Raw genomic sequence first — 17,029 nt, forward strand, 5'->3', positions numbered from 1 at the left:
AGCAAGCGTCTTTCCTGCTGATCTGGAAGGGAGGACTCGAACCCAGGACATCAGGTTACATGAAGGGAGATTCCAACAGCAAGAGCTGTTCCCCAGAGGTTCCTGGGGGGTAGTCCTGGTATGGGGTGGCTCCTCCTCTCTTGCAGGTAGAGAGAGGGTCCCAATTTGAATCCTCCTGGGACGGGAGGGGCCATTTCTTCTCCAGTCCTGCCCTACTTTTTCAGGGGTCCTCTAAGCCCCACAGAGCTCAGCGCAAAATCCGCAATTTCCCCCCCCCTTTTTATTTCTTTTTAAATTTAACTTTCACCCCAGCCCTAAAGAAGCCTGGCCCCCCGCTTTCACCTGGACCGGACAACAGCATTCAGGAAACCAGAAGCCGTTCCTTTAGATCAGCAAACTTTTTCAGCCGGGGGCCGGTCCACCGTCCCTCAGACCATGTGGGGGGCCGGACTATATTTTGACAAAAATATATGAACGAATTCCTTTGCCCCACAAATAACCCAGAGATGCATTTTAAATAAAAGGACACCTTCTACTCATGTAAAAACACACTGATTCCCGGACCGTCCGAGGGCCGGATTGAGAAGGCGATTGGGCCGGATCCGGGCCTTAGGTTGCCTCCCCAAGCTATAGGTCCTTAGCCCCACGGAGGCTGATTTTTCTCCTCCATCTTTTCTCATGTCCGTCATGATCCTGAGCACCAGAGACAGAAGCCATAGGTAGAGAAGGCAAGCGAGGGAATCCATGGGGGTGAAGGGGTCCTCTGAGGTTTTTTAAGCGGACATCGGATGGCCACCTGTCAGAGGTGCTTTAGCTGAGATTGCTGCATCGCAGGGGGTTGGGCTGGATGACCACCAGGGGTCCCATTCCAACACTATAAAACGCAGTGATTCAATAGTTACTCTGCCCAGAGGATTTGATTTGCCTGGGGCTTTAGAGATTGAAGCGTCGTCTTCGGGTCCTGTCTTTTTGGGGATACAGCGCCTTGCGGCGAAAACCCCTCTTAGCAGCTGGGTGGACCTTAAAAAATTGCCGCACAAGTTAAGGCAGCTCCCTGTGAAAAGGCTGCGAGATTCTTGAATCGAGGTATATATATATATATATATACACATATTTATTTACACACACCCCTGCCAAAAAGGCAGCCGTACTGTATATTTTTGGCTCGGAAAGCGCCGTCGACGTGATGCAAAGTGAAAAACTGGTTTTGTAGAGGAGGAAGGCCGGATTCGGTCACTAGATTGCTATGATGACTTTCCTTTTTCCCCTCCACTGAACTGTGGCGTTGGAAGGGGTACCCCCAGCGGACATCTAGACCAACCCCGCGTTGCCATGCAGGAATCGTAGCCGAAGAATCGAACTTGAGAAGAGCCGACCGCCTTCCACCGCTTCCGAACGCCCCTCGCCCTCATGAAATCCTTCCTGACGTTTAGTCTTAAATCTTTTTATTATTGACTTTTAAAAAAATTATACAGACAACAAAACGAATAAGTCTAAATTAACATTGCCTTCTACTGATAAGAAATAATAATATTATAATAATGAAAATACTAAAAGTACATTCACTTCCCCTTTAAACTTCTGGTTACAATATACAGCATTACTATTCTGTAAGAATCTATTATATCCTTTGCTGTCCCCTATATTATTTTATTTCCCAAATTTAACCTAACCCTCCCCTCCTCCCCACTCCTTCCCTTCACCTGTGTGAGATCTTCCCATCACCACATATTTTTTTCCTAGTTGCTTTGATAAAATAGAGTAACTTGAAAACCGTTGAATTATAATTCCTTCTTTTGTCCTTATGCTCTTAACAATTGCCTGTTCTGCTTTAACACCATATCATGTATTCCCCTACGCATTCCCATTCGGTATAGATTTTTTGAATTTTTGATTGCTGCTGTCATTTTCGCCCAAATTTTGCCTTAATCTTCCTTATTGCCTTTTGCACCGGTGGGAGCAAGGATTCGAACCCAGCTCCATCCTACTTTTAAGGAGTCGGGTGGAAAACGTCAGCCCCTCATATCTCATTTCTCCGTGCGAAATGTGTGTGTGTGTGGATTTCTGGGATGTGGAAGGAGCAGCTGGCGGCGGCTGGACCCCGGTGTTGACGGAAGGCGGCAGCTGAGTGGGTTACCTGATCCCCAAGGAAAGTGGGGAGCCAGAGATCTGGGAAAGGGGAGATGAGGGGAGGAGAAGGGAGCCGCGTCCAGGGACCTGTGGGAACAGCCCCTTACAGCTGCCCTCACGCAGGGGGCAGGCCAGAAAATAGGGTTACGGTCCCAGAGGAAGCGTGCAGACTTCCAGGTCACACAGGAGTCTTCTCCAAGCGCGGCGTTCTGCCTTATCCGTCGTGCGCTATTTATTTGCTTCGTAAAATTTTTACACTCTGCTTGATTGCAAAAAAAGACTTGAAAGCAGTTCACGAAAAATATAAAAGCCGTAAAATAATAACGGCCATTTAAAACTTTTTGAAAGTTAACTATAGACTAAAAAAAAAAACAGGCTGGAACTTGCGCCAGTTTTCTAAGCATCTGGGTTGGCACGTCTAAACCCGAAACGACTCCAGCGGGTGCAGAGAAGTGTAGAGTGCAGGCGCCTGCTTGGTTTCATGAGGCAGGGAGTTCCAAAGTTCAGGTGCTGCCACAGTAAGCGGTCAAGTTTTTCAAGTGGTCTGTGATTCTAATTTTTTGAAAATTTTCAAGGGGAAAAATGAAGTAAAAAGGAAACCTTTCTCCCGATTCTTAAATACACAAACGAAGGGGGGGAAGTCGCCACAAGCTCCGTTTTGGATGCTCGGGGCTGCCTCTGAGCACGTGCAGAGTGCAGTTCTCTGGGCTGCCACGTCGTACGTGCTCCTAGGCATGTTTCCTGTTTGAAAAACGAAAAACACGCAAGCGTTTTATTTCTGGCTCCTCCGAAACGGCTGCTAATAAGCAGGCCTTTGTACCCGGCTGCAGACATGGCATTGCAACCTTCCCGCTGTGAAGCAGCCAATTCGGGGCATTTTCTGCGCCTGAAATGCAAACAGTTGACTCTGCTGGTGATGCCAGCATTAAAGCCAAAAGCCGCAAGAGAGGGGGGAACTGGACATTTTTGGTTGCATCGTGCCAAAAATGGGTACTTTCTGGTTGGAGGAGGTTTGGGAAAAACTCAAAGGATGGAAGGAGATGGTTGCAGCATTTTGGAGATAAAAGTTTAGCAAATCGTGCCTGGCACAGAGAAAGAGGCCAAGGTTTTTCTTGCTCTCTCCATAACACTGGTACTGGTGGGCAGTCAGCGACGCTGAATTCTGGGAGATTCAGGATGGAAGTCCTCCTTTATGCAAGGCGTAGTTGGACGGCGGAACTCCCTGCCACATGAGGCAGCGGTGGCCAGCCAGGATTTAAAGGGGGGATTGGGCAAATTCGCAGAGGTGGAGAGGGCAGCTGATGGCAGCCAGCCTTGATGACTGTTCTGTGCCTCCATGGATAGAGGCGGCAGTACTTAGGGACAGAGCAGGAAGCTCAACTCGAGGTGCCCTCGGCCTGATCCTGCAGGACCTTCTTAGGAGCGCAGAAATGTCACAAGCTTTTGAGTGCAACAGGGCTCTTTGTCAGACAGGATGTTATGTGTAGGACAGGGACACATCAAAAAATAAAATAAAAACTTTTTTTAAAAAAGGAACAGGACACAGATTTGCGTGGAAGGTGCTCATTTGCAGGTATAAGCAGCACGTTCAGAAATAATTACCTGCATTGCAAGGGGGTTGGGCTAGATGACCTTTGGAGGTGCCCTTCCAAGTCTACGTTTCTCTGATTCCACGAGTATCATTTTTGTCATCAAAATTCCAGGTTTAACTAGAATGGCTTTAAAGCAGGCACCCCCAAACTCGGCCCGCCAGCTGTTTTGGGACTACAACTCCCATCCTCCCTAGCTAACAGGACCAGTGGTCAGGGACGATGGGAATTGTAGTCCCAAAACAGCTGGAGGGCAGAGTTTGGGGGTGCCTGCTTTAAACCCACCCTGAAAAGTGAGTAACGTGGGAGACACGTGTTCCTCACAAGCAGGGAGCCACCACCGAGAAGGCCCCGTCGTGGGACAAGACCACCACTTTGGAGTCCCTTACAGTTCTAGAGTATGGAGGAACAGCTGTGAATAATATTCCAGGGCACATGAATACTCCTCTGTACACTGTGAGCAGTTTAGAGTCCAGCAGGCATTAATTGGGGGGTTCGACCCCACAGATTCCCCACAGATATGGGCCGATTTGGCTGCTCATGGAATGCCTCTCTGTCCTCACTCACTTTTCCGGAGGTGTTTAAAGACATTTCTTCTCCAACCCATTTTTAATAAATTATTACTCCTGCCCACCCACCCATTATGCACGCCAGAGTATTTTTTTTCTTTTAAAGCGTTGCTGCGTCAGTCCTCTTTTTGAAGGACGCTAGTCTGCCTGGCGTGCTCTAGTCCACGGGCTCGCGAAGAGTCAGAGACGACTAAACAACAAGCCTAAGAAACCCCACAAAGAAAAAATCCTGGGAGTTGTAGTTCAAGGGGTGTTGGGAACTGTAGCGCTGCGGGGGGGGGGAAACTTCAGTCCCCAGCTCTGAGCTGCAAAAAAATCCTCTGGGCTCCAGCAACTAATCCAATGCTGCCCCCTGCTGGCCACCAGCCCATATTGCCTCCTGTGGGATTGACACCTCCCCATTAGAAATTTGTGACCATTTCGGGCAGGGGTCAGCAAACTTTTTCAGCAGGGGGCCGGTCCACTGTCCCTCAGACCTTGTGGGGGCCGGACTATATTTTTTGGGGGAAATGAACCAATTCCTATGCCCCACAAATAACCCAGAGGTGCATTTTAAATAAAAGGGCACATTCTACTCATAGAATCATAGAATCATAGAGTCATAGAATCCTAGAGTTGGAAGAGACCCCAAGGGCCATCGAGTCCAACCCCCTGCCAAGCAGGAAACACCATCAGAGCACTCCTGACATATGGTTGTCAAGCCTCTGCTTAAAGACCTCCAAAGTAGGAGACTCCACCACACTCCTTGGCAGCAAATTCCACTGTCGAACAGCTCTTACTGTCAGGAAGTTCTTCCTAATGTTTAGGTGGAATCTTCTTTCTTGTAGTTTGGATCCATTGCTCCGTGTCCGCTTCTCTGGAGCAGCAGAAAACAACCTTTCTCCCTCCTCTATGTGACATCCTTTTATATATTTGAACATGGCTATCATATCACCCCTTAACCTCCTCTTCTCCAGGCTAAACATGCCCAGCTCCCTTAGCCGTTCCTCATAAGGCATCGTTTCCAGGCCTTTGACCATTTTGGTTGCCCTCCTCTGGACACGTTCCAGTTTGTCAGTGTCCTTCTTGAACTGTGGTGCCCAGAACTGGACACAGTACTCCAGGTGAGGTCTGACCAGAGCAGAATACAGTGGCACTATCACTTCCCTTGATCTAGATGCTATACTCCTATTGATGCAGCCCAGAATTGCATTGGCTTTTTTAGCTGCCGCGTCACACTGTTGGCTCATGTCAAGTTTGTGGTCAACCAAGACTCCTAGATCCTTTTCACATGTACTGCTCTCAAGCCAAGTGTCACCCATCTTGTATTTGTGCCTCTCATTTTTTTTGCCCAAGTGCAATACTTTACATTTCTCCCTGTTAAAATTAATCTTGTTTGTTTTTGCCCAGTTCTCTAATCTGTCAAGGTCGTTTTGAAGTGTGATCCTGTCCTCTGGGGTGTTAGACACCACCCAGATGGTGTCATCTGCAAATTTGATCAGGATGCCCTTAAGTCCATCATACAAGTCGTTGATAAAGATGTTGAATAAGACCGGGCCCAAGACAGAACCCTGTGGCACCCCACTAGTCACTCTTCTCCAGGATGAAGAGGAACCATTGATGAGCACCCTTTGGGTTCGGTCAGTCAGCCAGTTACAAATCCACTGAGTGGTAGCATAGTCATGTAAAAACACGCTGATTCCCGGACCGTCCGCAGGCCAGATTGAGAAGGCGATTGGGCCGGATCCAGCCCCCAGGCCTTAGTTTGCCTACCCCTGACCTACGGACAAAGGAGGAACGTCCTTCCCTTTACAGTGGCCTAAGATGCACCGCAGAACCTAGGAATCTAAAATAGACTGCCCCTGGCGCTGGAGGCTCCATAAGCCCACCCAAAGAGCTGTGCCACTGGATCAGGCCATCGTAGAAGCCAACTCCTAGGGGCTGAGGTCCCTATAAAATATTTGCGGGGTCCAGTAAAAACTCAACAAACTTTGATTTCCTAAAAAATAAAAAACTCATATCACCATTCCTGGCTGTGCCCATGCCCAGGCCTCTCAATATTTTATTCAAGTTGGTACCCCTGGTGCCCATCTAGCGTTGTGTTCTCACAATGGCCAACCAAGTGGGAAACCCGCAAGCAAGATCCGGGTGCGAGCAGCAGCTACCCCGGCCACTAGCCATCGATGCACGTGCAGAGTGCCTCTCCAATGCTCACTCAACCCTTGATATTTTGGGACTGCGGGTTTTCCAGATCCGCAGGTGTCCCTAAGGGCTTGGCACGAGGGGGGCTGGGATAAATGGGGGGGGGTCTTTCTCTCCCCCCTCCTCCTCTTTATGGTTTCCTCCTGGGTCGCCCAGCAACACTGGGATGGTGGTTCTGGAACCAGGATCAGAACTCAGGAGTTTTGCATCCTCCCGGGCCAGACAATGGCTTTGTGGGCCTTGGGGCTTCTGATGAACAGCAGCTTGTGGGGCATCAGTGGGGTGCAGCGGCCCCGGTGGTACTACGGGGGCATGGACTTCCCTTTCGGGGTGACTTTAGCCACCTCCCCGTCGATGCTTGGCTTCCCCTTCAGCCCTCAGCCGCTGCTTTACTACTGCTACTGGGTCATCATCGGCATTTTAGCCATTATTACCATCTCCGCCGTCGTCCACTTCACCAAACAATTTCTCCGGGCCCAGAAGGTATTTTGGGGGGTGGGTTATTTATTGGGGGGCAGAGAGAGAGAGAAGGCAGAAACTAGGCACACAGCCCCTGGAGAATCTCCTCCTCCCCAGAATTTCCCCCCAAGCAATCTGAGACTATGCCTGCCTGAAGCCCACCTCTCCTCCGCCCATTTCATGCCTCTCCTGGTTCTGCGAGACGCCGAAAAGAGGGGAGCTTGTTGTAGTAGAAGAAGCAGGAGACACCTGTGATACTTTTAGGCACCAGGCAAAATCTGATGGACACCTGTTTAAATGTGTTATTGGGTGTTTCTTATTTTTAAACATGTATTTTTTGTGGGGGGGGGGGTTATATCACGAACCGCCCCAAGATCTGCAAATGAAGGGCAGTTTTTAAATTTAATAAATAACACCAAGCAAGGCTTGTGGTTCAGCAGGCCAAAGGTTCCACACACCTGTTGACTTGTACTGACAAAACTGGAGAGAGACAGTGTGGTGTGGTGTAGTGGTTATGGACCTGGAATAGGACCTAGGAGACCAGGGTTCCAACGCCCACTTGGAAATTTGCTGGGGGGGGGGTGGAGGTGGTAGCCCTGGGCTAGCCGCTGTCTCTCAGCCGAACCCACACCGTGGAGGAATTGGCGCCGGGCTGCGGAACTCCCTGCCTCATGATTCCCAGATGCCTTGGGAAACGATTTCTGTCTCTCTCTCTTCCTGAGGGTCATTCCATCGATAAAGGGAGAAAGCAAGAGGTTACTCAACGCTCTCTTTCTTCCCGTCTCTCCCCCCAAACTCCCCGATTCGCAGCAGCAAGACAAAAGGGAGCCGTCTCAGCAAGGAGACCCCGAAGAGAAGGCTCTGGTGGAGGTGCTGCACCTGTTGGACGCAGTGATGGAGACCATGTGGCACCACCAGCTCCGCCTGGAGAAGAGGCAGAGGGCAGCTAAGGCTTCCAGCTGAGCTGGGAGGCAGAGAGAGAGAGAACTGGAATAAAACAGACGCGAAAACTACACTCTGTTGGCAGCCCAGGAATTACTGTACAGGGCAGGGGTTGGCTTTTGGCTTCAATTTGTACCCTTGTGGCCTAGAGAGGGGGACTCAGACCCCCCTTAGCGTGCTGTGTGTCCTGCTCTCTTCCACCAAAAGAAGCCAGCAAGGGCCTGCACGGGCTGGCAGCAGCTGCTTTGCTGCCCTCTGCAGGGCTCCACAGAGAGCATCTTTCCCCAGCTCCACCCAGAGAGGCCCTCAAGATATTGGACCTGGGGGACGTTTGCATGCGAATTGGGTGCTTCCCCACAACTCCATATAGCCCGCACGGACTGGCAGCAGCCGTCCCCCCGGATTTCAGACGGGGACATTTTCCTAGCCTGGAAATGCCTCTGGAGACCTGGGGAACTTCAGGGCAGCCCTTCACGGACTCCAAATCCCATCAGCCCCAGCCAGCTTGGCCCCTGGGCAAGGAGGAAGATGGGAGTTGTAGCGCACAGGCTCCCCACCCCCTGCTGGAGGGCAAGAATGGATTAATCCCTGGATGGATTAAAGGAGGGAGAGGGAGATCGGCGGCTCTTAGCCACAATGGCTCTGCTTTTTCCCTTTAGGAACTGCAGGAGCGAGAGAGGGACCATGAGTTTGAATCCTGAATTTTGGTTTTTTTCAGAGGCTCCTAGCCGGCCGCTGTGGGAACAGGAGTCTGGACTCGACAGGCCTCCTTTGGCCTGACCATGACTGATCCGACCCCAGGAATTAAATCCTTGTCCAGCCTAGGAGACTGGGGGGGGGGGTTAACCCTTGATATCTCAGAGGCCCCCCCCCCGACTCAAAACTTAAGTTTGCAGGCACACAGGGAATCAGCTCAACTTCACTTTATTCCCCACCCCAAGAAAGGCAACAATCTCTCAGTTGCATATACATGGGCAAAGACAAACCCCGAACGAACACACATGCAAAACCTCAAAACACAGAACAACTTTTAAACAAGTATATCCGAAATCTTCCCATTCACCCCTCTAGAGTCCTAGCAGGGCAAATAACGAGAAGAGTCGTTTGCTAATCTTTTCAAATGAACAAGGGAGGAAGAAACCCAGAACAGACCCCTTTTCCCCTTTGACGTTGGGTAACCGGCCCCACCTGAAACGTGGGGCTTTCCAGCTGTTTTGAACTACAACTCCCAAGAGCGCCCAGCTGGTGGGAATTGTAGTTCAAAGCAGCTGGCGGGCACCAAGACTGCTCTGCGTCCTTCTTTGAGGGCAAGCCCAATAAACGAAGGGTTTCCCATATCTCCAACTGACAACAGTTGTAGTTCTTAAGCAGCCAAGGGTTGCTCTAACCATTGGCCTCGCTCCCCTGCCCCGTATGGCTGCTGCCTAAATGGCTTTCGGTGAGCAGATCCATAGCCACAGAGAGGAAAAGGGAAAAGGGAAAAGAAAGCCTTATCGCAGGCTGCCCAGACCTGCTTCTACCAGGTGCCTGAGGCTACAACTCCCATATCCGGGATGGAGGGGGGCGTTGGGAGTTATAGTGCAGAGCAGCTGGAAGGCGCCAGATTCCAGAAGACTGGTTGAGGAACGAAACTATCCTCCTACCCCCCACCAAAAAACAGAAAGGAAAACATCGTCACGCAAGGATCCTGGGTGCGATTTCATCCCCCCGCAAAAAGAGCTTTTTTCTTGCGTAAACCCTTTCCCGCAATGTTATGAAAGAGAAAAAGAGAGATTCACTTGGGGGTGGCTGAGTCAGGAGGGGCAGGCTGTGCCCCCCAAGAACTCACTGTCCATTTGAGGGGTTTAGCGGCGCCAGGCCAGAAAGACGGGAGGAGACGTAGGAATCTCCCTTTCACACCTGCAGCGCTGCGACAACCTCGTTGCAGCGCTATGGCAGCATGTCTGAGGTCTCCATTTCCCTGAGCCCCTCCATTTCTCCTGGCAAGCAAGGGGAGGGCTGGCACTCATCCTGGCTGGTGCTGTCTGGGAGCTCCATGAGAGCGGAGACTGCCTTGCACTCCAGCTCAGAGAGCCACTGGGTGCGGGCGCCGGCCCTGCGAGGCGGGGAAGCTGGGCGGACGGACATGATGGGCGGCGGGGTCTCCAGCGACAGGCTGCGGAGGACCTGAAGGAAAACGGAGCAAGGCAAACAGGTGAGGAGCGAGCGTAGCCACTCTCCGGAATTCCCTGCACCACAAAGGCTAAAAAAATAATGTGAGCTTTAACTAGTGGAACTCACTACCTTATTATTTATACCCCGCCCATCTGGCCGGGCCTCCCCAGCCACTCTGGGCGACCTCCAACAAAATACAGTGGTACCTCGGGTTACAGGCGCTTCAGGTTACAGACTCCGCTAACCCAGAAATAGTACCTCGGGTTAAGAACTGTGCTTCAGGATGAGAACAGAAATTGTGCTCCGGCGGCGTGGCGGCAGCTGGAGGCCCCATTAGCTAAAGTGGTGCTTCAGGTTAAGAACAGTTTCAGGTTAAGAACAGACCTCCGGAACAAATTAAGTACTTAACCCGAGGTACCACTGTATTAAATACATCAGACATTAAAAGCTTCCCTAAACAGGGCTGCCTTCAGATGTCTTCTAAAAGTCAGATAGTTGTTTGTTTCCTTGACTTCTGATGGGAGGGCGCCACTACCAAGAAGGCCCTGTGCCTGGTTCCCTGTAACTTGGCTTCTCGCAGTGAGGGAACCGCCAGAAGGCCCTCGGAGCTGGACCCAGGTGTCCAGGCAGAACAATGGAGGTGGAGACGCTCCTTTGAGGCCGTTTAGGGCTTTGAAGGTCAGCACCAACACTCTGAATTGTGTTCGGAAACGTCCTGGGAGCCAGTGCAGATCTTTCAAGACCGGTGTTATATGGTCTCGGCGGCCACTCCCAGTCCCCAGTCTAGCTGCCGCATTCTGGATTAGTTGTAGTTTCCGAGTCACCTTCAAAGGTAGCACCACGTAGAGTGCATTGCAGTAGTCCAAGCGGGAGATAACCAGAGCATGCACCACTCTGGCCAGACAGTCTGCGGGCAGGGAGGGTCTCATCCTGCGTATCAGATGGAGCTGGTAGACAGCTGCCCTGGACACAGAACTGACCTGTGCCTCCAGGGACAGCGGTGAGTCCAGAACGATTCCCAGGCTGCGCACCTGGTCCTTCAGGGGCACAGTTACCCCATTCAGGACCAGGGAGTCCCCCACACCTGCCCGCCTCCCGTACTTCTGTCTTGTCAGGATTCAACCTCAATCTGTTAGCTGCCATCCATCCTCCAACTGCCTCCAGACATTCACATGATTCTTGTTCCTAAAGGTTTCCCACACCCTCCATGAATTCTTACATTGAAACACGTAATTTTTCAAAGCTTTCTCAAAGGCCACTTACTTCCTGGGTGGAGACAGAAAGGCAGTTGTAGATCCGATGTCCTGGTGGCATCGTTGGGTCGGTGTAGAAGAAACCGCTGCAGTCCGTGGCGGGGAGAGGCGCTTCAAAGGGAGAAAGGGGAGACACGAGGTCAGAAGGTGAGATCAGCCGACGCCGGATCTGGTGGGAATTGTCCCCAGAAGTCGTTGGACTACAACTCCCATCATCCACGACAACTGGACTCAGCTGACTCGGGAGGATGGGAGTTGTTGTCTGTTCAACATCTGGGGATGCAAGGTTGAAGGACTCCGAACGGAGCAGTCTGCTCCAACCTCAAGTCGCCGGATGTTGTGGGACTACAACTCCCATCGCCTGTGTCCGCTGATCCTTGCTGGCTAGGTGCAATATGGGTGTTGTAGCCCATCTGACTAGCATCCATCGAAAGTCCCCTTTTAAAGCCATCTGGGTCGGTGGCAAATCCCTGGCTCCTGTGGCAGGGAGTTCCACAGATTAACTGTGCAGCAGAAGGACTTTCTTTCCTCTGTGCTGAATCTTCCAACTTTCGACTTCCCTGGAAGTCCGTTGAGTTCTAGTTTTACGAGGGAGTTTTAGTTTCCCCCACATGTCAGGCGTCGTTTTGCAAACACTAAAAATCCGCCCCCCCCTCCACGCTGCAATCTTTCCTCATAGGGGAGCCTCCCATCCTTTAGCCCACAGAGAGAGCAGACTCCCCTCTGTCTTCCCCATGCTGCTTACTGGCTCTGGGTTCGAGTTCTGAGGGCGAGGCGCCTTGTTCTGCAGCTGCAGCTGGGGAGGAGCGCCTGCAGGTGGAGACAGCGGTGTAGAACGACTGGAAAGAAGGGTGGGAGAGTGTCCGGGAGCGGAAGCTGGACGCCTGCCGGGAAAGACATCAAGCAGAGATGAGTGTGACCCCCAACTACATACATACATACAGCCATGTTCAACGCCCCAAGCCCTGGCAGCGGGTTGGACTAGATGACCTCTGGCGGTCCCCTTCCCAACTCTACAACCTTGGAAAGTGGACTCTCCTTCGTTGGAGGTTTTCAAGCAGAGGACGAACGACCACCTGCCAGGGATTCTTTAGCTGCCATTCCTGCATTGCAGAGGGTCAGGCTGGATGACCTTTGGGAGTCCCGATTCTACGATTCCGTGAAAATCCGGCAGCTATGGGCGTGATTATGAGCTATAAGCAATGAAGGGAGGCAAGGGATACGATCCACAAGACCTTTGGACAAAAGCCAGTTGCCTTTTATTCGGGATTCATCACAAAGCAGACCAATCTGCCATCGAAGAGGTATTTAGCAGAGGATAGGTAAAAAAACTGCGGCCCTCCAGATGTTTTGAGACCCGGTGCCCACGGCCTGCCAACCAGCACAGCTGGGCACCCACGAGATCCCGCATCATAGAGCTGGGCTGCCCTTAAGGGGCTGTTGGGAGTTCTAGTTTGCAACAGATGCGGAGCGCCGGGTCAAAGGCAGGCTGATATATGCAATTATACACCACTGGAAAATAAAAGACAGAAAATCAGCCCAGGGGCAGGTATAATGACACCTCCCAGTAAAACGTTTGCAGCGATTTATATTAGTTGCAGGGGGTTGGTCTAGAGGACCCTTTAGGTTCCCCCTTTAGGTGCCATTCTATGTTGCGTGGACAAGGCAGGCGCCGAGCTGAGAGGCCTTCAAAGCCGTTCGGCCCTAGCATGGGAGAGGGTGTTTGAGCATGTGCAGAGGATTTTTGGGGGCAGGTTGAGTGCCCCCCGCCTCTAAAGAAATAGCAAGAGGCCCCCCCCCAGGACTGAAGCCCCCCCATCCCAAAACGCACCTGTTGTGTATGCCAATTTGTTACGCAGATGGCTCTTGTATCCTGCACCCAGTGGGAGAGGGGGGTTTCCCAAGGCGGGGTCTCTCTGCCCCAAGGTTTGAGGTCCACCCTGCAGCTGCTCCTGAGCCCTAAAAACGCCCGTTCAAGAAATAAAAGTGACAGGCATGTCGCAAAGTTAAGTTTCAGGAAAGACAAGAGAAGCTACGGGACAGAAACGTCCGAAATCACACATGACATGGGGAGAATGGGCAGAGAAAAGCTTTGCTCCTCCTCCTAACACCAGAACTTGACGAGGCTGAAGATTTGGGACAGATAAAAAGAAAGTTATTTATCAAACTGTGGAACTCCTTGCCACAGGATACAGCAATGGGCACCGACCTGGATGGCTGCAAAGCAGACTCTGCCCACCTCCACTGTAAAGGGAGCCCTACAATTCTAGGACTCAATGAACCTGGCACCGTGCAGATGTTTTGTTTTTTTTGGTGGCAACATCTGGAGGGCAGTAGGTTGGCCAGGGCTGTGCTACAGCTGCCAGCCCACAGGATTAAAAAACCTCCGAAGCAAGTGCAGCGGTTTCTGCCCATCATCTGGAGCCCCGTCCCGACCCCTCTGCCCCCCCTGGACTCACCTGGCGAACGCCGCTCCTGCAAGGCGTATGGAGCGAAAAGGCGTCGGCGGCAGTGGTGGGATCCTGGGTGGCGCACTTTTGGCTGGAAGCAAGAGGCTGGATCCTGACCCCTGTGGAAATTTTGGGCAGGTGGGGTCCAGTTCTTGGAAAGAGGAAGGGGCACTGCCCTCCGTCTCCCTCACGGCCTTGGCGTTCTCGCCAGAAAAGGCAGTTCACACACAATAAAACCCTAAACCTTTTGGGCATGTTGAGGAATTGCTCTGTTAAATGACTATAACCCCAAATCAATTATCTATCTATCCCATTTATAGAGCCATGAGCTGACATGGTTCTTTCCCTCCATCGTTTACCTTAAGGTCCACGAATAATCATAGTTTAGAGGGCCCTAAAGAAGCCAGATTATCCTTCCCCAGGGCCAGGGCCTTCTCAGTGGTGGCTCCGACCTGGTGGAAAGCTCTGCCCCAGGAGACCAGGGCCCTGCAGGATTTAACCTCCTTCCACAGGGCCTGTAAGACAGAGCTATTCCGCCTGGCTTTCAATCTGAATTTAACCTGATCTTTCATTCCCCTTCCTTCCCTTTTTATGAAGATAACCCGCTCTGGGATCCCACAACTAATTCTCCCCTGGTCTCCTCACTGGCCCAAATAGGACTAATTTAGCCAGCTAGCCCTGGTGATCATCTAATGTTTATTGGATGGATTTCCCCCCTAAATTGATTTTTGAATTCTGAATTTATTGTTATTCACATTTTATACTGTTTTTTTTGTTGCATCAATTAAGTGTTTTAAATTTGCTGTTAGCCGCCCTGAGCCCGGTTTTCTGAACCGGGAAGGGCGGGGTATAAATAAAAAAATATTATTATTATTTATTATCCTCACAACAACCCTGTGAGGAAGGTGGTGACTGGCCCCTCAAGTGATTCGAACCCGGGTCTCTCCCAGGTCCCGGACCCTAACCACTATGCCATGCTGGGTTTGGGGTAACGGAACAGGGCACCCATTCAAAAGGCCTGGTGCAAATTTAAAAAACACACATTTTTAAAATAAAGGGATATTAAAAAGCCTGTTGTTGTTTTTTTACATGAAACCGCAACATGAGTGAGTGGTCTAGTGGTTAGAGCGCAGGATCAGGACCTTGGGGAGACCAGGGTTCAAATCTCCCCACTAGGCCACAAACCTGCCCTACCTCACAGGGTTGTCGGGAATTAAATGAGGACTATGGCCCTGGAGAAAGGAGGCTTCAAATTCCTGAGGAAGGGGAGGGAAATGGGGTCGGTTTATAAATGTAATCAGTGCTTTTTTTCTGGGGAGATGAAGGGGTACGCATACCCCTTAAACACTTTGTGAATCTTTGTACTTTTGTCCATTTACTGTATTTATTTCCCCCAGTTTGAGCTATAAAATAGCGATTTTCTCGAGTCAATATGAGAGTACACCTAAACAGGTTTTTTTAAAAAGAAAAAAAAGCACTGAATGTAATGAATAATTAGGAATGTGACTCCAGTTATGCGCAATTCGCAGCCAGGACCCTTCAGGGTTCAACGTGGCGGGCAAACTAGAATTCCAGCTGCACCCAAGAGCACCCACAAAAAAGGGTGCTGCATTTTGTAATAATAATAATAATAATAATAATAATAATAATAATAATAATAATAATAATAATAAATGCTGCGTTTTGTAGGGGGAGATAAAATTGTATTTGAAGCGCACGCAGCTGTAAGACGCTTCGCTTATGATTCCCACCCAACTCTGTTTTCCAAAAAGCTCCCTCTGGAGATGGCCTATTAATTCAACACCTGCAGTCCCTGCCCCAGAGAGACTACAAACCCCAAACAACAGAATCCAAGAAGTCTTATATTTCGCAGGCCCCAAAGCCTCACTCACTGTTCCCCGAACTCCTGGGTTTCTTCGGTGTGGGAATCCTCGCTGCTGCCATCTGAGCTGGAGTCACTATCTCCCTCCTCCTCCTCCTCCTCCTCCTCCTCCTCCTCGTCTTCTTCCTCTTCCTCCTCCTCTTCATCATCTTCATCTTCCGTCTCCCAGAGCTCATGCCGGGGGTCCGAGTCGTCAAACATCTCTTGCAAAACCTGCAAAAAAAGGAGGAAAGGAAAAGTCCTCGCTTGGAGGGCAGCAGAAAATGAAAACCTGTGGGGTCTTTTCTCTGCCAGGAGACCTTGGCAATGGCCCCACTTGCTGGGGGCAGGGAGGTGGGGTGCAAAACAGGAGCCAAGCTGCCCCCCTCCAGGGTGGTAGAGACCCCCCTTTTTTTGCAAGGCTTGGATAGTCCCCGCCTGAGAAGGGGGCAGATTTGTGGACCGCAGCCAGCCTCCAAAAAAAAAATACCCACCTCCTCTCTTTGCCTGGGAGGAAAGGACTTCCATCAGGGGGTCAAGGGAGCACCCTATATAGGAGGAGTGGGGGGCGTGGGGGGGGAGCCCTGCCCACCTGAGATGCCCTTTTTGCCAGGGGGCATCATCCACAGCTACTTGGAGAGGCAATCTCATTCCTGGCATGAAAGAGGACTTATCTCCTTCTTCTGGGTACCAAATCATCCCTCTTTGTGTTTTCAATCCCAGAGGAAGAGGGACATTTAGGGCAGGATTAATCCTGGGCTTGGGTGGGTGGGTGCCCTGGGGCTTGATCCTGCTACTTGCTATGCTCCTAGGTTGCAAGGGGGGGGGCGGGCCAGGGGTTGCTCAATTCTCCAGGAAAACAAAATTAAAATCGCAAGCCCTTTGGGGATGAGAATTGCAGCTGCCCACAAGCAAAGCTTCATTCCTTGCAAAGATTCCCCCTCTTTCTAAATATTATATAGACCTGTTTTTTAACAGATTTGTCATTTGGGGTGGGGTTGCTTTTAAAAACCATCTCACCTGTCAGTTGGGTTGAGAAGGCAGCTAATAAATCAGCGATCACAGAATTACAGAGTTGGAAGGGACACCCCCCCCAGCCAAGGGTCATCCAGCCAAAAACCCCTGCAATGCAAGTCTATTTTCCCCCTAGGTGAGACTCGAACCCACAGCCTTAAGGATTGAGAGTCTCATGCTCTACTTGAAAAGAGCTATCCCTAGGATGCTGGTGGTGATCACAAGAAGATATCTAGATATTTAAACATGCGGGATGTGGGGGGGGGGTCTGAGTTTGAATCCCCAACTCAGCCATAAAACCCACCGGATGTGAATTTGGGGGCACCCTCCTTGCTTCTCAACCTAACCTACCTACAAGGTTGTCGTGGGGGAATCGAGGAGGTGGGGAGAAGCAGGCAGGTGACCGAGAGCCCTGCGGAGAGAAAGG

General features: G+C 50.9%; 2 protein-coding genes across 3 annotated transcripts; one reads left to right on the forward strand and one right to left on the reverse strand.

Annotated features, from left to right (window-relative positions):
• The first annotated feature begins 6,652 nt into the window (after positions 1 to 6,652).
• On the forward strand, positions 6,653 to 7,941 carry LOC308572251 (uncharacterized protein). Of its 2 annotated transcripts, none has more exons than XM_081168242.1 (2): positions 6,653 to 6,952; positions 7,742 to 7,941. In XM_081168242.1, the coding sequence occupies exons 1-2, from the start codon at positions 6,695 to 6,697 to the stop codon at positions 7,889 to 7,891; spliced, it is 408 nt and encodes a 135-aa protein (XP_081024368.1). In that variant the 5' UTR covers positions 6,653 to 6,694; the 3' UTR covers positions 7,892 to 7,941. The 2 variants fall into 2 exon arrangements, with proteins under 2 accessions (XP_081024368.1, XP_081024367.1); XM_081168241.1 differs by having other exon boundaries at positions 6,657 to 6,952; positions 7,739 to 7,941.
• Positions 7,942 to 8,778: 837 nt separating this feature from the next.
• Positions 8,779 to 16,692, reverse strand: SAP25 (Sin3A associated protein 25). The gene is made up of 7 exons (XM_081168158.1): positions 16,609 to 16,692; positions 15,620 to 15,822; positions 13,737 to 13,846; positions 13,109 to 13,236; positions 12,023 to 12,161; positions 11,288 to 11,388; positions 8,779 to 10,036 (listed from the first exon to the last, which is right to left on the reverse strand). Exons 2-7 carry the CDS (start codon positions 15,808 to 15,810, stop codon positions 9,800 to 9,802), a joined length of 906 nt encoding a protein of 301 aa, XP_081024284.1. The 5' UTR covers positions 15,811 to 15,822; positions 16,609 to 16,692; the 3' UTR covers positions 8,779 to 9,799.
• Between the last annotated feature and the right edge of the window lie 337 nt (positions 16,693 to 17,029).

This window comes from Podarcis bocagei (genome assembly GCF_964188305.1).
Source record: "Podarcis bocagei genome assembly, chromosome: 13".
NCBI lineage: Eukaryota > Metazoa > Chordata > Lepidosauria > Squamata > Lacertidae > Podarcis > Podarcis bocagei.